This window comes from Metopolophium dirhodum, chromosome 9 (genome assembly GCF_019925205.1).
Source record: "Metopolophium dirhodum isolate CAU chromosome 9, ASM1992520v1, whole genome shotgun sequence".
NCBI lineage: Eukaryota > Metazoa > Arthropoda > Insecta > Hemiptera > Aphididae > Metopolophium > Metopolophium dirhodum.
In genome coordinates this window covers 31,751,545-31,771,224 of record NC_083568.1, presented here as the reverse complement: position 1 = coordinate 31,771,224, position 19,680 = coordinate 31,751,545, and the positions used below count along the sequence as shown (strand labels likewise).

The window sequence follows — 19,680 nt, the reverse complement described above, 5'->3', positions numbered from 1 at the left end:
TTATTATTTGACTTAAAACGTGTGACATTCATAACAAAACAATTTAAAAAAGGTGGGTAAGTGGATGTCGCTCAGCTGTACAGTAGGTTACAAGTGGGTCACTGTAATGGATGGTGTTAAATTTGAATTCAATGATATAATATCATTGTATAAGAAAAACGATTCTGAGCGAAAACGATCAGTCAGCCTATAATATTACCAAGTATATTTGATGATATTATTGTGAATAAAGTAATTTATATATAACCTGGAGCCTTGTTTTAAATTTTCAATCCTTAGCCATAAAAGTTAAACATTTTATACATTTTATACATTTTTAACTACAAAATAATTAATAAATTATAAATTTGATAAATGTTACTAAAATTTGAACTTTAAATGCTTATAAATAAAAACTGTGGCTAAGGATTTTTAATTTTTTTCATCTGCCTTTGAAATTTTCAAGCTTTTTTACTCAACAGGTAAAATTTTATTGATATTTATAGAAAAAAAAACTAAAAAAGATGGAAATTGACAATGTCCGTAAACAGCTCAAAATAAATCTCACTCAATTATTTTTGGCATATCATAACATTTTAATACATTTTTATTTGCCGCAATAAGTAAATTGTAAGAAAAATAAATTTATCTTTAAAGTAGTTAATTACCTTCCACTCGACGAAGGTTAAATATGTATTAATATTACTGCGACCACTGTACGATATATAGACTTCATATTTACGATTTACATATTTCACAACAAACAATGCTAGTTGCAAATTTGAAGTTGACTTCATCAATGGAAATTCTTTTTGTAGATCACTCTTAAAATTGCACTTCCTGCAAGGCTGAGACATTTCCAAAAAATAATTCATTGGATTATAATATTTCATTTGTAATCTTTAAAAGCAGTAAACATTAGCGTAAAATCAAGATAACAAGGAGGCATTGACACCATAGATAATAAATAATATCATGCCGCAGCGTTGTTTTAACAGTGCCTCCACTCTGGCGATCACAAATTTTTGTAAAACATTGATAAGGATTCATTTTATTTTTTCTATACAAATTAAATATGTCAAAAATGTTATGACTCCATTTGGAATTGTTACATCATATTTAAAAATAAGTACTTTTTGGTGTACTTCGGCAATTTATTTTGAACAATAGGACACGGCTTCAGAAATAAGTACTGTCCTTATAAAGTAAGTACGTCTGGTCACCCCATATACGTATAACGCAACAGTAACATTATAAAATATACATCGTAGGACCATCGAAAATTTACGTCACAAGACTTGCGTGTATTACGACTATCCGATGCGATCCCCATCGGTTTTGGAACGAGAAATTTCGGCGATCCTATGGCACACGTTCAGCTCAGCGTCTGTGATAAATTATGATATTATTATTATATCGCAGGCCGTAATTGTTTCGCAATCGGTCTCCGACACACCGCAATATATCAAAATATCACACCTAATTAACAATATGTCATTAATGCAATTTGGTGAAAGACTGCTGAGCAATTATAACTAATAAGCGTGTCGGGTAATTATTTTACCATACATTATAATAATATACATAAGGCTTAGGTTACACGCGCGCACCAATGGACCGGTTAGCCGATGTACCTCCACGCCGTGCAGTGATCATTTTAAATGATTATAATTCCTCAACGGTTTTTGAAAAATTTATATTTATTCCGTTCCGTACCGTTTTCGGTTTTTGTACTTTTTTGATTGGCACCGCACATTTTTAATTCCGGCAGCAGAATATTTTTCCGAGACTTAATAGGTATTACTCGTACAAAAATCGAATTTCTAGCGAGTACACGTCTTATAGTTGATTATTTATAAGTATTTAGACGAGCGGAGTATTATTGCGAGGGTAGTGGGCCAACACTTTTCGACGTACCGCCCCTTTTTTTGTAAAAACACCGCCTCGTAAAAAGCGTTTTTATTTTGTGTCAACCATATGCGACGTGACGTCACTCGTCTCCTATGGTCCAATGTATACAATTTTTTGTAAGTACAGCTGTTTGCACGTGTGTTAAAATAAAAAATATCGTCGTAATGTTCGAACATATAAACCGTAATTCGTTGTTGGCGTGCTGAAATTGCCACGGCGCCGGCAATATACGAGTGCGCTGTAGAAATAAAATTCAAATTACGTATAATCACATTTTAGATTCATTTTCGAAACGTCCATAATAATATTATGTTATATGAATATGAACGCAGACGGTTTTAGTTAAATATAACAAATCATTACGATGCGTGGCATTTAGATGTAATTCGATTTCTCGACTTCCTTTGTGGTCGCGATATTGCAATTTGCTCGCATATTATATTATTATGTGTGCACGGGGAGTCGTCGCAGTCAAAGACATTTTTGAATATTATTCTCTAAAATTGCAGCTAACGCTTATTGTTATCAGAATATTTACCCCGATGGTGGCCACAAACATAAATTTTTTTTTAAGAATCTAGTTTCGAATTCAGTCGCCATTCTGTATACTGGCAATCGATATTATTTTTACGACAGACCTTTAAACGCCCCATCGATTCGTCTATTTGTCACGGAAAAGGTAATTGATTTTCTCTAGAGAAATTAGATTTGGCAATACTATCAATCAGCTCACACCGTTGATTCAAGATAATTGAATATTTATACCAGCTAGAAGATACGCATATACTATTTATGTTGTCTAGCGATATAATCAATAAATATACAACTCTTTCATGTAGGTACCTTGTAGGTATATAATATCCCTGTGACAAGAAACTGACTTACAGACATTAAAAACAATACAATAAAAATAAACAGTGAATAATACATTTTTATATATTTTTTAGAGTAATTTTATTATTATTTCGTTTTATGTTTCATTTTACTTATTGTTAAAATTAATAAGAGCAGTTCAATCATTAACCGTACAATAACTAGACGTCTATACGACATTGAAATGAACAAATCTATACGTAACATAATTATACTTATATTATTAACTATAATTTTCGAAAATTTCCGAAAAAAATCTTTGAAATAGTTATTATAATATAATTTTTAATAACTATATTAATATATCGTGTCCTATAATAATATAGTAAATCAATAACCATGGGCTAATATAATATAAATAACCTAACCTAACCTCATAGGCTTGACGTCATCTAGTTCTGGATTGTTTGTATTTCGTGTATCGTTATAATATATTGTATTTCGTGAAACATCTCATCTTTAAAAGATTAAAAAGCAACACCGCCTACCAGCGACCTATCTCTGCCCCTCGTACCTATCAGACATTCACAAAACCGTGACTATACCCGACAATGGAGTCGCGATCAAACACAAGTCTGACGGCATTGTGTAGGCATGCCGAGCGACAGAACACAAACAAGAGATGGCCTTTTTTTCTCTCGGATAAACTTTATTGTTACGTACACTAACCTAACACACAGGACACGTCGTTGACGCAGCACAGCGTATAACCCGCGAGTTTCATTTTGGCCGACACCGTGAATTCTATGTTTTTCGCAGTTAATATTAAAGTACCACTATTTTTCTATGAAACCATACCCAAACCTCGGAAGCAGACTACATATTATTATTGTATCGTGTACAATTATATAGTTGACTGTCGTCGAGCTGCAGAGCCGGTTGGTCGATCCACTGAAATTAAAAAAAGATAAAACCTCGACGACTCCCCGCCGACTGGTGGCAGACGGAATCGGCTCGCCGCGAGTATTATTATTAATTGATAACACAAAATTATATTATATATTTGTGGGGGGGGGGGGGGGGGAGTGAAACGAACAATAGACATCGTTCCGTGCTCTACAATATAGGTACATCAGTATTCGAAAAAAAAAGGTCACCAGCATTTTATATTTTTATTATTATGACATGATATAAAATATTGATAATATGTATACCTACATCGTCGGAGGAAAAAAAATAATTTATCATTTAATATTATTATCGTTTTCGTTTACAAAATGTACGCATTATATTTCTGGGAAAATATTTGATATTATAATATATTTTTTATGCACATATACAGACCTATTATAGTGTAATAATTGGTTTTTCGTTTTTCTCGTTTTCAGACCTATTATACACCCATCGACAACTATTCTGGGTGAAGTGATTTTCGTATTATTGAATAATAATAAAACGATAATTTAGCAAGCACACGGTATTTTATTCCCATAGCATATTATAGCTGCGAAGTCAAGCAAATATTATTATATATTATATTATGTAAATACCAAATTAAAACTTTGCGTATGCGCTTAACTGTAACTATAATGGTCTACGATAGCTATACATTATTTGTGCTAGAGCGAAACTACGGAAAAAATATTCATTATCATATTTTATCGTGTATTCATTGAAATTTCGAACATTTTTCGCTTTTATTGTTTGTATATTTCCCGTAACGGAGACAAATTTTACTAAAACAATTTGAAATTTAATAGAACACATGTCGTACATTATCATTTGCGTCCAATGTACAATCGTTGAAAATAAGACATACACTTTTTTTGTCCTACAACCATTGGTATAATATTATCATCGCTTCTGTAGTTCTGTCGACAATGTGCTACGATTTTTAAGGTTATTTGACGATACAACAATAGGAATAAAAACCGAAGAATTAAACGACATTTTAATACATTATTATTGTCGCACATGCACGGTGTTTTACCGGGAAAACCTTTTTGTACTTGATTCGTTGGTCGTGACTCGTGGAATGGTCGTAGATCAATTTCTATCTATTATTGTTACAAAGAAGATGACTTTATCTGGGGTTTGTCCGGGGTCTTTCTTTTTACGTGTTTTACATTGCAATATAATGTATTATGTTTTAGAAAAATAAAAACGATCACATTTTCAATTCAAAATAAAAAAATTTACATATAAGTAAGATAAAAAAAAAGGCTCCCGCAAAACGCGTGTGGATAAAGTTATATTATTATTTCTGACAACAGCGACAACAAAAAAAATTGTGTGTTCTACAATCTACGACTGTTTAACGAGCCGTCCCGACTGGTGATGAAGTACGGAAACGTGATTTTTTGACGACTCGATCATAATATTATTATAGGTACTTACTATACTACAGTCGCGACCTCTTTTAAGCTTAACTAAAAATATAATAATAATAACAATAATAATAATATTGAACATGTGGTGAAAATCTAATCGGCCGGTAAAATTTCTTATATTGCTTCTTCATTTTTTTAGCCTGGATCTTGGGATCGTGGATGTGCAAAATCGTGCCGTATGTCCAAGGTGTTTCAGTGGCAGCGTCCGTGTACAGTTTGATCGCCGTTTCAGTGGACAGGTTGGTTTAAACAATTTAATTAAATTAATAAAAAAAAACAAACGAACACTAAACGATTCGCGTTTAACTGATACGATCGATGCATGTCGTTGTGGTATTTTAAGTGGACGTTAATTTACTCACGATTTTTAAAGTGGTGCAAACTAAAACGAATTAAACCATATTCCGATGTTATAGTTCATCAGTTAAAATAATATATTTAAAAAGTAATAAATTACAATGATTACTGCAGGTGTGGTTCCGTGTCAGTGTGTCGCTGTATCATTATACTATGATCGAAATACCAAAGCACATTTTATATGTTTTAATAAACTGTTTGTAAATAGTATTGTGGTACCTGCATTATTGAATATAATAATACAATTTGTATCACGTGTATAGGGTACCACATTATTTTCAGTGATAGCGTATTTATTATTTATTTTCCGTTAACTTATTCTGCGGTTCCAGACGATTGAACGAAAATAAATTCTCTAAATTTGTCACAAACATTTGCGAATTATTATTTTTTTAAATAGGTATTTATGTTGTGGAAAAAAAAAGAATAAAACGCAAAACACAGATAAAGTTCTGCTGTATTTTCCACACGTAAACATTTGGGTTTTAACACTCAAATTATGCGTGTACACGACTACATACTTTTTCATAAGGTCGATAAGTATAGCATTGTACGTAGTCGATCGACCTATCGTATACAAAATCCCACGACGCCATTGTTCTAATACAAATTTACTGTGCCCTGAAATAATAATTGGAATAAAATGAGCTATACGTTTATCGAGATTAGGGGAGCAGATTGTATATTAGTCTATAGTGAACGATTTATAAAAGAAAACGAATATTAATGACAAACAATAAAAATAATCCATCATCGTACACTTTTGATGGCGAGGCGTTGTAGATAGTCTACTAAACATACACGATAACAATATTATTTAAGTGCTAGGTATGATATTATAATATCTAATAAAACCATCACTCTGTAGAATTAAAGTAATTTCTGGTGTTTTCATTATAAACAAAAAAATTAAATAAAATGTTTGAGGCTATAATATTCTAAATTATTATATTAATTCTTTTGTACATTATAACAAATAATTGACCAAATTGTGTTTACAAAATAAATATATTAATATTACAAGTGATTTCTTGTACAAAGTCTTCAATATAATAACGATTTATTTATTTTATTACACTCTGATGGAACGGACCTGAATTGGATAAGACATGTGAAATTGAGGTTAAGTTATGATATGATGGCTCTTCAGACTTCATTTTAATAGAAAATATTGGTATATAGGTAGGTATAGTTTAATATTATGATAGAAGTAAAAGATTACTTTTATTGTACGACATTCGACAATCTGATTTTTTTTATTTGACTACAAGAAGTTATAAAAAATAATGCCTGAATAGGTATATTTTTAGTTTGATATATTATATTATTTTTAATATAACTGAAACAGTGTACAAATATTTTTCTTTCGCAGTTTGTGTGTTCTTGAATATTGTATAGTATATATTGTTTTGTGTACCACTACTTAAACTTTCAAAAGACAATAGCTCGTCCAACCATGGTATTGAAATTGAAATGATACGTATGAACTTTACTAATAATCAAGTTTAATCATATTTATATGTCACTACTTTGATTAAAAAGAAGGAGTATTAAATAAACATTGTAATATAAATATTATAGTTTTAGTACTCTTTATATTATATTAAAAATGAACTGCTATTAAACTACTATAATACAATATTGTACTATAGTATGTTGTACTATTCACGTGATGTTTTTATTTTCTTGTTCTATAGACAAATTATTTCGCTACTAAATTGTTTATAATTACGGCAGATCATTTCGAATTCAAATAGATATAGGTATATTAAACATATATCTATACATATAATTCGGAAAATCCGTTATTGCAACGCTGTAACAAATATATATAATACATTTAGAATAGTATTCGTACCATACAATTGCATGCGATCGATAAAATATGCTCCAAGAAAGTTCACAACAGTGCAAAGGCCTCTTCTGTGTACAGTTTACAAATACGCGCGTGTGCAGGGAAAATATCTGACAACAGTCTAATCGAATCTTAACAACTACTGCATGTTGTTCAATGGTCCATCACAGTCAGAGATTAGGTACATAAAGCCCCTTCTTCCTCCACTGAATGTTTATGAAGCCCCTAAAAATTACGAATTTTCTCGTCTATTAAAATGTAATCTATCCTCCCCCTCACTTTAAATACGACTACATTTCTGCCCGTTCAATATGTTTAAGCTTTTGTATTAAGCCGATAAGTGCCGTGTATTATTACCATACAGAGTGATTAACCAAGCAGGCTCACTGCTTTTTTTCTTCGATAACGCAGTTATTCAAGTTCTGGTTTTTGGAATTTTCAACTATACATGAATACTATATTTTGTGCTACTTAAGCAGTAACCTGCGGAGATCCAAACTTCTGTTTTTTTTCTTCAAATTAGAACCTCCATTTCTACGGTAAATTATTTAGCAGACCACTCTTTATTTAAATGTTGATGTTTTGAAATCAAAACTCGATTGAATTGTTTTTTGATTTATTGAACTTTGTACACTGGGGATAGCTTTGTAGCTCCTTGATAATAATGGGTCTGGACGATTTGGGAGCTATTATAGTGACTATAGTACAAAACTATAGAAGCTTCGCCGTCGCGTGCATGGTGGTTGTTTTCGTCCAATCCAGGGTCTCTAAATATTTCAATGTTTTTGTGAGCTACGTCGTGGTTTTTTTTTTATAAAATTAAAAGCTGATGCAACAGCTGTTATATGAAGAATTTTGAGTACCCTGACAAAATGTACATTGTATACTGTCCTTATAACGAATCACGCGCATTTGAAATTATTTTACGAGGGATAGTAGAAGTAAAAGTTCTGACGAAAATTTGCCACCATACGCGCGACGGTCGAGCGTCTTGTTTCGATGGCCGTACTATAACACAACTTGAGTAATTAATATTATTAATCAATCGACACTTATAATTTGTGTCCATTTTTAAAAATGGTCTAAATATAATAAAAACTGGACCAATACAATTTATATTTTTGGATAGGCAACCATTTTTAATGTTCTTTTTATCATTAGTATACATTTAAAGAACCAGAAAACTACTCGTTTGACTTTTGAATTAAGCACCTACATCAAAGTTTATAAAAAAAATTATGCACTTAATAATTTACAGTAAAAAATGGGGTTCTCATTTGAAAAGCATACAAATCACAGGTCTTGTATCACCCTGTATCACTTACCCCTATTAATAGTAGTACAAAAAAAAAAAATCTTAAGAATTTGAATAACTTTATATAAATTAAATTGAAAACCAGTGTGAGCATGCTTGTTGAATTATCCTGTACATAATATATATATGTATTATATCTGTGAGTATGGTAAGTGTATACTTTCCGTTGTTTTCTATTATTTACAAAGAATATCATATCATGCCGGGAAACGATAAGGTATAAGGATTATCGTACAATATTTGGATGGAAACAAATCACAACGCGAAATATACAGTTATATGACAATCATTATAATTATATCAATACAATTATTGTTTTTATGACCAAATTCACCGAAATAACATTTTCCGGTTAGTTATTTGAAACAATTTCACAATAGTATGTGACGACAGTATAGACGAAGAAAACTTGTGCGCTACACTCGTGAGTGTGCACGATGATAAATTACGTGGACGGAAGTGGAACATCAGTAATGCACGACAGTGTGGACGGGCAATACCGGGTGCACTGCTACCGGGTGGACGGCCACCGGATGTACGGCAACCGGATGTACGGCAACCGGATGGACTGCTGGTACAGCTACCACGCGGGTGACCACGGGCGATGGGTGCGATTGGACTACTGTGGACGAGTGCACCACTGAAGCCGGATGGTGTACCACTGCTGGTATGACCGGGACGACGGGCACGAACGGTGCTGCGGCGGCAACGGCAACCAAACACAGGACAAATGCGATCTGGAAAAAATTTAATAAAATAGACTAAATCATTGTTGTCATAATTTATTCAATATACATTAATTCTGTTAGATTCCTGCAACTGGGGCAAAACTAAAAAAAATTGAAACCTCCAGCTGTAAGTTTGTAATAATTACACGGAAAGCATAATATCTTTACACACAACCAATCGTAGACGCTCGCCGTTTTACACAACTATCCCTTCGCTATAGGTCCTTTTTGCTTTTACCGAGTAGGCGCAACCGTAGTTTCTATAATTGTTCGAAATAAAATATACTTACATGTAGGTATCTATACTTAATTGAATTTAGAATAGAACTCTAGGCATTGAGATTAACCGTCCGACCAAAGGACGGTATAGTGCCGTTGTGGTTTTCGTGTCGAAAAAAATATACCAACTATATCACTCCCAATGGAAAAAGCTTCCGGTGTAACGAAATTATACTATTGCACTATAGCCCGAGATAATGCTTATAATTTAATATATTATATTGATGAACATTTTTTTATGAAAAAAGTTCGAGCTGTGAAAGTCCTAATGGGTATAAAGTATTATATAGGTTCTTAAAAAAATAAGAAGGATCATAAGTCTCTTTACGCGGGAACACTGCTAATAGTTTGGTTTGTTGATACCCGTCCATGTGATTATTATATAAACAGCTTAAAAATGTTGGTTTAAACTTTTAAAATTATAATGTTTGGAAATTCGCGGGTTTTCGGTAAACATTTTTCAAGACAGTAAAGTTATACCTACTACAAAAGAATAGCATAATATACAGCCATCGCCGTTATCGATTGAAAAAAAGGACACATGTGGCACTATATACAAACAGGTCAAAATTGTACATTCCCAACGGGTTTCGACACAAATTTGAAAGAAACGTCTATTAGATCAATTTGACGGAAAACCGTTAACGTAATATCCAGTTACGAAAACGCAATTTAAGAGCCGGAATAAAAGCGTTCAATACTTTTCGCATGGGGTGCTGTTCTATCGAATACCGGTTTTGTCATAGTATATAAAGATTAGTTTTTCAAAAACCGCAATTGTGAGTGCTAAGGATAACAGAAACTGTTGAAATACATAATTCAAGAATAAAATATTATATACACCTTCTCACCTCCCCGTGTGACCCATCATCCGGAATCATGCGTCCTGCGCGTGGTCAAAGTCTACAGTGCTTGTAATGCGATTTGAAATACTTTTACTCGCAATAGTTTTCGAGGAAACGACTGGAAAAAAATTACTTTGCGGTGGGTATCGAACGATTAACGCACTACATAAAGCGCATATATACATAACGCCACGTCCGGACGTTTTACCGCGAGGTAACACTTGTTATCTGATAGAGACACGTCTAAAATTCACTCGTCGTCGAGTTTCCAAAGGCATATGTTTTAATGATACAATGTCCCGTACTGGTGTTATATAGCGTGGAACATGTTACTATCGAGTGTAAAAAAATTCAACGCGATTTTATAGTCATCGTCGCGGTATAGTGCATCTTGACCTTTTCACGAGCATTATATAAATACACGACCAAGCGAGGCTTTTTTATACGCGTACCTATATTGTAATGCCGTGCACGTGTACAAAGGTGAGCGCAAAAAAGTCCTATGGCACAGGTATAGTGAGGTGCACCCGCACACACATAATATATATAGGCAGAGTTGCAATTGCATTTTTCCCCCTCAACCCATAAACTCCGTCCATTATTGCGGTGTTTTTATATTATATATAATAAGTGCCACTACATGAATACATAACATACACACACACACACACACACACACACGTATATATATATAGATAATATTTAAGCACGCTGTGTGCGAGCGTATAACTGCTGCAATGTATAAAAGTGTGTGTGTGTGTGTGTGTGTGTGTGTGTGCGTTTTGCTACTGAAATTGATTGTTTGTCAACTCGGCGGCATAATGATTTACGCGACCGTGGTTGTTTTATACCGTAGCAACCACCACCACCGACGACACTGACGACAAAACTGGCTATATATTTTATATACACAATATATATGACTATAATAATATCAATGCGTACGTGTACCGCAACGACGACGACTGCAGCACAACACACAGCAAAATATATAATATTATCATAATATATCATTGTTGTTGCGTGACATTATTACGACGTCTCTAATGACCGCCGCAACTATACCACAGTGGTTACTGTTTACGCGTCTGAGCGTTTTAACAGGATGATAATATTGTAAAACAGAAAATATGTCTGACCGTACACTCTCTGCACTTTCGCTGCAGAGCCGTTACGGGTTTTGAAGAACAACCGATTCGGCGGCACGTGTTGTTCGCATACACAGCATAAACGGTATGGCGAGCCAGTAAAATTGCATCGGTGAAAATGTGATCCAAGACCTCATAATAGCAGCGTAAAACGTCCGCAAAATAGGGGAGCGAATGCACATCGCGCACGATAACCCTCGACCAGCCCCTCCCCGTATGGCGCCACCGCAGCCAGTCGGTCGGGCAATACAATAACGATATGTATTTCCATTGGGCCAGCGCAATCTCCTGCACGAGACGGACAATAATAATTGTCTATATCTGGGACTGTATCTCTCGTTTTTGCAACCACAAACGAGATAATATATATTATGGTCTCCGGAATGACACTTAAATGACGCGATTTTCCATTAAATTACGACTATTCGTTTTAATGAAACGTTGTACAGAGTCCAAAAATAAAAATAATACAAAAACGAACAGGTCTTAGAATATTGTAATTATATTGACGATTAAACCATTTTAACGATTGACATGCGATTATATGCGTATATTTGATGTTTCAGTTATGAGACTTTGCGACATCTCTATTCGGGGTTATAATAATAAAACCAGTGAGTAATATTGTAAAAAAAAAAATTCCATTGAAATAATTAGCTGATGTACTTAGCTTGTTATTCATAATAATAATATAACATACAAAATAATACTATTATGTGATTAGGATATTGACGTTTTATTTTCTCACTAAGCTCGTTAACTTGGACACCGCAGTGAATCGGAATGATTAAACCTGAACCGAACTGGGGAAAATACTATCACACGATCTACAGTAATGATTAACTCGTGAAAAAGTTTAAGGTGTCGTTATTATGACGGTGATAAGTTAACAAATTGATATCGTAAGTTGTTGTTTTGGGTTTTCCATAAGCATAACAGACGTCATGAAAAAAAATACGAATAAATAAACAATAACATTTATGATATAATCGACTCGATGATAATATAATAATAATTAGTCGACCGTAAGTAAATTGTTGTACTCGTCACAATTATTATCATTACCTTACATAATACATCATATAATAATGCCTCCTCGAGTTATTCGAACAATTATTATAAATACAACACTTATAATCCATACTGGTATCAAAAATATTAAAAAGAAGAAAGCATTGTGTGAAGACGACAATAATTGATAGCAATATAATCACAATAATACAGACCAGCCGGAAGTGAAAGTCGTCCAACCGAGACCATAACATAACTACGAGCCTATAACAATAATCGCACAGTGTTATCACGCGGTTTTTCGAGTTTAGCGTAACTATACCTATCGTAAAGCGGACAAAGATTAATAGTTATAATGAAAAAACGATTCAAAACAAATGAAAATCCTTTCGGCGATTTAAAAACGACATCGACAGCATTATGCGTGCACAGATAATATTACCACCTCATAAACAAGTAATAGTAATAATATATTATCGTTTGGTGGACAGTTTTCTAGATGCTTACCGTTAACTTCATCTTGATGGCTGGAAAGGTCTGCTGCGGAGACTTGTGTCGGGTCGTTGGAGTTTTCGACTTGTCGGGTCGTTGGATTTTTCAAATGTTGTAGTCGCTGGACACGAGATGAAACCGTAATGTGTCTGCTGCACGTCTGTCGCGGGCTTTTTATACGTCGCCGTCGAGTTCACCTCCGCAGACACAAACTTGGCCGCCCGAACTTGCCGCCATTTACGGCCGTCCCGCCGAACTTGACCCGGTAAACGGTGCGAAATACAAGTGCGCGGCCGCCGAGTGGGTAAGGCACGTGGAAACGTCGGAATTTTTTTCGCCATCGTCCACGCCAAACCGGACACTGACGCAACCGTTACCATTTTCGACAGCCGTTCGACGTCGTTTTCCCATCCATCTATCCATCGTCGTCGTCGCCACGACCTACGGTAAACCACCTTGGCCTGGCCGCAGTTTGTAAGACGACAACAACAACAACAACAATGACAACAACGACGGCGGTGATGTAATATATAACAATATAATATATAATTATTATATGTGCAACATAAATAATATACAACATGATATCATATATTATTACTTACTGCAAACTTATAAGCTATATGGACGCGTATATCGTACTGGATGACAGCATAACTTGGATATTTTTTATTTTATTTTTTATTTTTTTTTGGGGGGGAGGAGGCCAAAATGTAATAAATATTTTTTACCTATTTCATCTAAAAATAAAACAGGTGACCCTTCTACGACTCAAATTATTTACCGATCATAAATCGATATACATCGCACGCAAACGAACCGAATATTATAGTTGTCCTAGAAGTTTTGTATAGTTGTTAAATCAGTGAAAACATATTAAGTTAGTGTTTATGTGTATGTGAGCAAAACTTTAAATGTGCGCCTATAGTCTATACCTATTAAAGTATAAGTATTTTAATTACCTTACAAATTATTATTTACATAAAAAAAATTATATTCAATCACAAGCATAACGATTTTGAAGAATAAAAAAATGTGACGTAACACGTAACGTCTTGTAGGTAATACTAAAAAAAAACCCCAGGGATGGGGTGGATAATATTTAAATAATATTTAAACATAATATTTGCCCTCGCCGTATAAAGTGTCGTATAAAATGTCACCAGGGGACACTGCTCACCTTGCCACTTCCAGATTACGCCTGTCTTGGACACCGGTCATTTTTTTCGCCTAGCAAATTTTCGTCTGGAAAATATAATTTCAAAACATCAAGGCTTACGATATTTCTATGTATAATATACTGAGCGTACATTATAGTACAGATGATTTTACCCGTAAACAGGTGTTAACTGATTACGGATAAACGTAGATACCCTATGACGTTAATTCGATCGAGTGATCCACCGATGAAGAACGTTTCGACACGAACGTAAACTGCAGTGACTTCAAGATTTATCATAATATTCTTTATAAATAAACATGGTACCAGTTACGCATAATTATGATAATATAATATTATAATATGTGTGTGATAAAGTTTTGTAAAATATTTGAGTAAAAGTTTATTTAGAATACCTTTAAATTTAAGTGTTCGAAAAGTATTTTAAATAACCGACGTGTTGGACGTATTTGTTCCTACTTTAAAATCAAAATATAATTTTATGTAAATAATTTTTAAAATAATATTATTCGTCACATTTTGGATTGATTTTTAATAATCATTAAGTTATTTTATTCATAATTAAATTCAAATTATTAAACACTTATTTGAATATTAATTATTTATTTTATATTTCATTAATGAAAATTTATTAATATAATACAGAAATATTTTAAAACTATGAAATATAACAAACATTTGTTCATTTCCATTTTTCAGTAGGTACAAAGTTTTAATAATAGTTAAATGCGACATCACAACTTTAAATTAGTAATTATTACTAATTACTAATTACAAAATAAATGTTTTTATCTACTTGTGTAATCAAAAAAGTAAAATTATAAAACACTATTAGAAAATTATTTGAATTCTTTTTCTTAAATGTAGGTATTTGAAATTTTTCCCTGAATGGATGTATTTGTTTCTGTATTTTAATATAAATTTCAAAGTATTTTTTACAAGTTAGTGGTGTGATACATTTACACTATAACAACGATAGTAACTATATATAACTGTAAAAGCAAACTATCCGAAGTCAGAAGTTAAAAATTATGTTTGGTTAATTTATATTTCTGACACTGGATGGATTTTTTAATTGCTCGTTATTGCCAATGTATATTTACGCGATTTCGTAACCTAATTATTGTGATAAATTATTTTTGATTAGCTCAGCACTTTCCGCTTTATAAAATTGCTTTTTTCAAAAGAATATTATTTTTGTTTAAAAGTGGTTGAATTGGCTAAAAGTTAGAAAGCTTGAAATCTTACTAATCCTACGCATTATGTAAAACGAGAGATAAGTAAAACTTTAAACAAATACTCGAATTGTGACCTCAAAAACGCAGTATTTTCGTAAAATTTCTTTAGGTTAGATTTTTTAACTCTTGCCGAAGAAATGTGCGAATGTCTACGCCTGTTTACTTTAGGTCATCGATCAAATTGTATTCATTACTTCGTTTGCGTAAATACTTGTGCAAGACTAAACAAATATTTAATTTAATTAACTAAAAAATGCGATTTAGTTTTCACTAACATGTTCCATGGCTGACACGATTACTTAAGGTTTTTCAGTGATCACGGTAAACTATTGATTTTATATTCTCGTGCAATAATATTATGTCAATATCATGGAGGACAAGAAGGATAATGGATTATTTATTTGTCCTCATATCTCCATGAATAATGTACAAAAACAATTTTTTTTTTTTTTTATTTCACATATTTTGCAGTTGTTTGTACAGCAGCGATTTAAAACAATAACCGTTCAGAAATGTATAAATATATAAACATATATTATATTATGTATACCTGAATCATATTTTAATTTGTATTTTTTTCTTGTACATTTTTGTCTATATCAAAACGCAAATTGATATTCCTCCTTAGTGTCAGTCGAAGTGGAATAACCTTAGCATTTGATAATAATATTATGTCTAACCTTAGACATTTTATGTTATGATTGAGTCTACATAATAGTGTAGCGAATAACTTATTTTTATATACAACGACTGAACGAGAAAAACTTAATGGAGCGTCATTATTATAATTTTTTATCTCTGAACTGAAAACCTTACGTCGAGAAAGCAATGAGGTGCAATTGAAGGAATAAAAAAAAGGTCTTAATCAGCGAACTCGCTGTATACCCGATTTTGTATATTATTTTATTCGAACAATATGAACAAAAAATTTATTAGCTCGTGGTTATCATAATTTATTATAGTCATTACTCGTTCGAATCATTCACTGCGCGAGTTAAATTAATTGAGCATGTTTTACCTTTTTATTCACGCAGAATTGTCATGAATATAGGTATAATCACTCCTAATCTTATAAAATATATTGTAGTTTGCAATAGTTTTAATTCAATAACCATCGATGAATATTAGCGATTAATCGCTGATGACAGTGGAGGGACGAAGATCTTCTTAGATTTTATGCTTAATAGAAACTTATTTATAGTGACTTTATAATATTATCAATCGATTTCTATACAATTATAAACCACGTTATTGTTCGCTATAGATCTCGACTTTTGTAAACCGTATAATATAATATAAGATGGAAACATTTTATTAGTATAAATTAATTTAGAGTAAATCTGACCACGTAACATTCACGCTAATTAATTTATCGAATATTAATTTATTTTATTTTCCATTTTTTTTTTGTTCTTGTTTTAAATCGATAATTATTTATATTGTGCTCCCCCTCACTGCCACCACAATTTAATACAAAACCACGATTAACGTTATAATTTACTGACGGACAATCGAAACTGAATAACGGACAGTAAACAGAAAATAGAAATAGTGTGCCGAAAGATTTTAAACTAATCACTAATTAGCAGTGTCTTGCAGATGATAATAATGCAATGTCTGTTCCAATTAGTTTTAATGATTGTCTAAAATATAATATTTTAATATTACAACTGTTCGTATTTTCTTTAAATAATTATTCGTAATACTAGCTAGTATTTTTTATTAATATTGCCGTTTTCAAAAGTTGTGACAAAGACGCAATTTATTTGGTCTGGTTAATTATTTTTATGGTAGACCCACATTGAAAGGATTAAAATATTATATTGTTTCGCTAAGCGTAATAGCCATTAGGTATTGTTTGAAGACGCATGAATTACTATTGTTTGATTTTGTATTATTCAATATTGCATAGGTATTATAAATATGATTTTCTGAAATAATTTATCATAATATTACCTATTAGTTATTACAATAATGTGTACGTATAGTTGGGTATCAGTGTCAATAATATTATATATTATTATAATTTGTTGGCTTGTTTGACTGGGGAAATTATAGCGATTGATTTATTATTGTTTAAACTAATGGAGTATAGGTACTAGGTATATTATAAGTTTGTACAAAACTCGTTTCCTTCCGATTGACCATCTATTTAATAATAATTTTTTTAACGAGCAAAAATATGAAAGTACGAGTTGCCATCCGGTAAAAGAAATGAAAAAATGTATCGTTTAAAATAGAGCTGTGCACCGATCACCGGCCAGCTGTTGTAGCTATGGCGGCGAAAACGAAATGCCAAAATTGAAGAACGACGTACATCATTTCCAATAGTGCGCCTCATACAAATAATAATATTATATTAGCCGCAAATCATGTATTATTTTTCGTCTATTTACAGCATCGCAAGCAACATATTTCAAAGATGGCGATGTTCGATCCGAATAGGCCATATACGTTTGGTCGGACCTTGCATAATAACAATAATATGTGGTTGTGCCATTCGAATCAGCACAATATTATTACATAATATTATTTGTCGTCAAGTGCGATTTTTTTCTCGAAGTCTCGCCACAGCTGACGTACAGGCACTTTTCCAAGTTTTTTCCACAGTTTTTTTTTTTTTTTTTTAACTCCTGCCGTATAATAATATAATACTTCATCGTACACCGCGAGCCCTTTGTCATCGGTCCAAAAAAAAAATATATCGTGCTCGGGTGTTGTCAAAAACACGAGTTTTCATTATAAAACGTTATTGTTATTACTATTAGGTACTCATAATAATATGTCGTACTTGTCTCGGATGTGTAGCGTATAATATATTGTGTGAACGTAAATTGTCTTTAAATGTGACGGCCAATAGTTTTCAACCGGATAAATATTATGTCGTAGGTTCTTGTTGGCGCCGATGCGTATAATATTATATAATATATAACCAGTCGTCTCCTTACATCCTACTGGACGTGATAATTAATTTGTCCCGGCATTTTGTAAATTAATGTAAGTTATCAACGCTAGGTTGTTGTTGATGTGCACGGTCGTTGTCGTTGTTGATTGGACGGGGTAAAAGCATAATATCTTTTGGCGTGTCCGCCAAACCGAAATGGATTTAACTATACCCAGAGCCGCCCAAGGCTAAAACAAAGATTACAAACCGGAAATATGTTAGGTAAATTATACGACCTCCAAGCGTGTAGGTAGAGGAAAACTGTAAGTTGGATTACAGTATAAATAGAACTAAGGAAAATAACACTTTTCCCGAGATTACAATTGGGCGGAGCGTAATTTTGTTCTCTTCGGGAATGGAAAAAACATTTGGGGAGAATAATTTCGTTTACCAAATATGTTTTTGGGCCGGAGTGGTGCAGTGGTCACGCAGATGACTACGACTCACGCAGTCATCGGTTCGATTCATAGCAAAATGCAAAAAAATTTTGTGGATCTACGCAACCACCAAAAATCCCCATGCTGTCGTCCGATTGCGTCATCCAGTTTTCAACTAGGTCCCACTCCACTGGGAGTGAAGACCGCACATGTCTCCTCTTGGAGAAGGGGGGTAGTGTCGTGTTTATAGTGATATATATATACATAGATAAATAGATCACATGGTCTCCCTACTACCCACTTGTGATAAGCATTGACGAAGACCTTGAGGTCGTTTCAATGAACAAATACAAATACAAAAAAAAACTTATTATGTTTTTAATCTATGAAAAAAAAATAGACTACCGATTTTTATTCACATATGACTTGGTGTTATGATTAGTGATTATAATATAATAATTGATAACTCATAAACCACGAGGAACGAGTAAAATAATGAGTTCCTTTTTTATAGGCATGAGGAATTGAACTATTTCCTTTTAATATTTAACGAACTGACCGAATTCCTATTTATACTGAAGGAACTGACCGTGTCCTATAAAAAAGGAACGTATTAACAAAACTGACACCTAATCGAACATAATAATATAATTATGCATTATAAAATAATACATAATATAATCAGTAGCGGATCCAGGGTGGGGGCAAACGGACATTCCCCCACCCAACCGCCATAGTTTTCCTTTGTTTTACACTGTGTTTAGCCGATTTTGGAACTTTTTGTACTTCCCCCCCCCCCCCCCCCAAAGAAAAAGAAA

General features: G+C 32.9%; 2 protein-coding genes across 2 annotated transcripts in view; one reads left to right on the top strand and one right to left on the bottom strand.

The window, feature by feature from the left end:
* LOC132951652 (neuropeptide SIFamide receptor-like) overlaps nt 1-19,680 on the top strand; it is a 53,349-nt gene that overhangs the window by 27,198 nt on the left and 6,471 nt on the right. The window contains exon 3 of the mRNA XM_061023475.1: nt 5,233-5,332. Coding sequence (XP_060879458.1) covers nt 5,233-5,332 — 100 coding nt within the window. The remainder of the gene's footprint in view (nt 1-5,232; nt 5,333-19,680) is intronic.
* Nucleotides 8,891-13,297, bottom strand: LOC132951653 (calphotin-like). The gene is made up of 2 exons (XM_061023476.1): nt 13,139-13,297; nt 8,891-9,357 (listed from the first exon to the last, which is right to left on the bottom strand). The coding sequence occupies exons 1-2, from the start codon at nt 13,148-13,150 to the stop codon at nt 9,088-9,090; spliced, it is 282 nt and encodes a 93-aa protein (XP_060879459.1). The 5' UTR covers nt 13,151-13,297; the 3' UTR covers nt 8,891-9,087.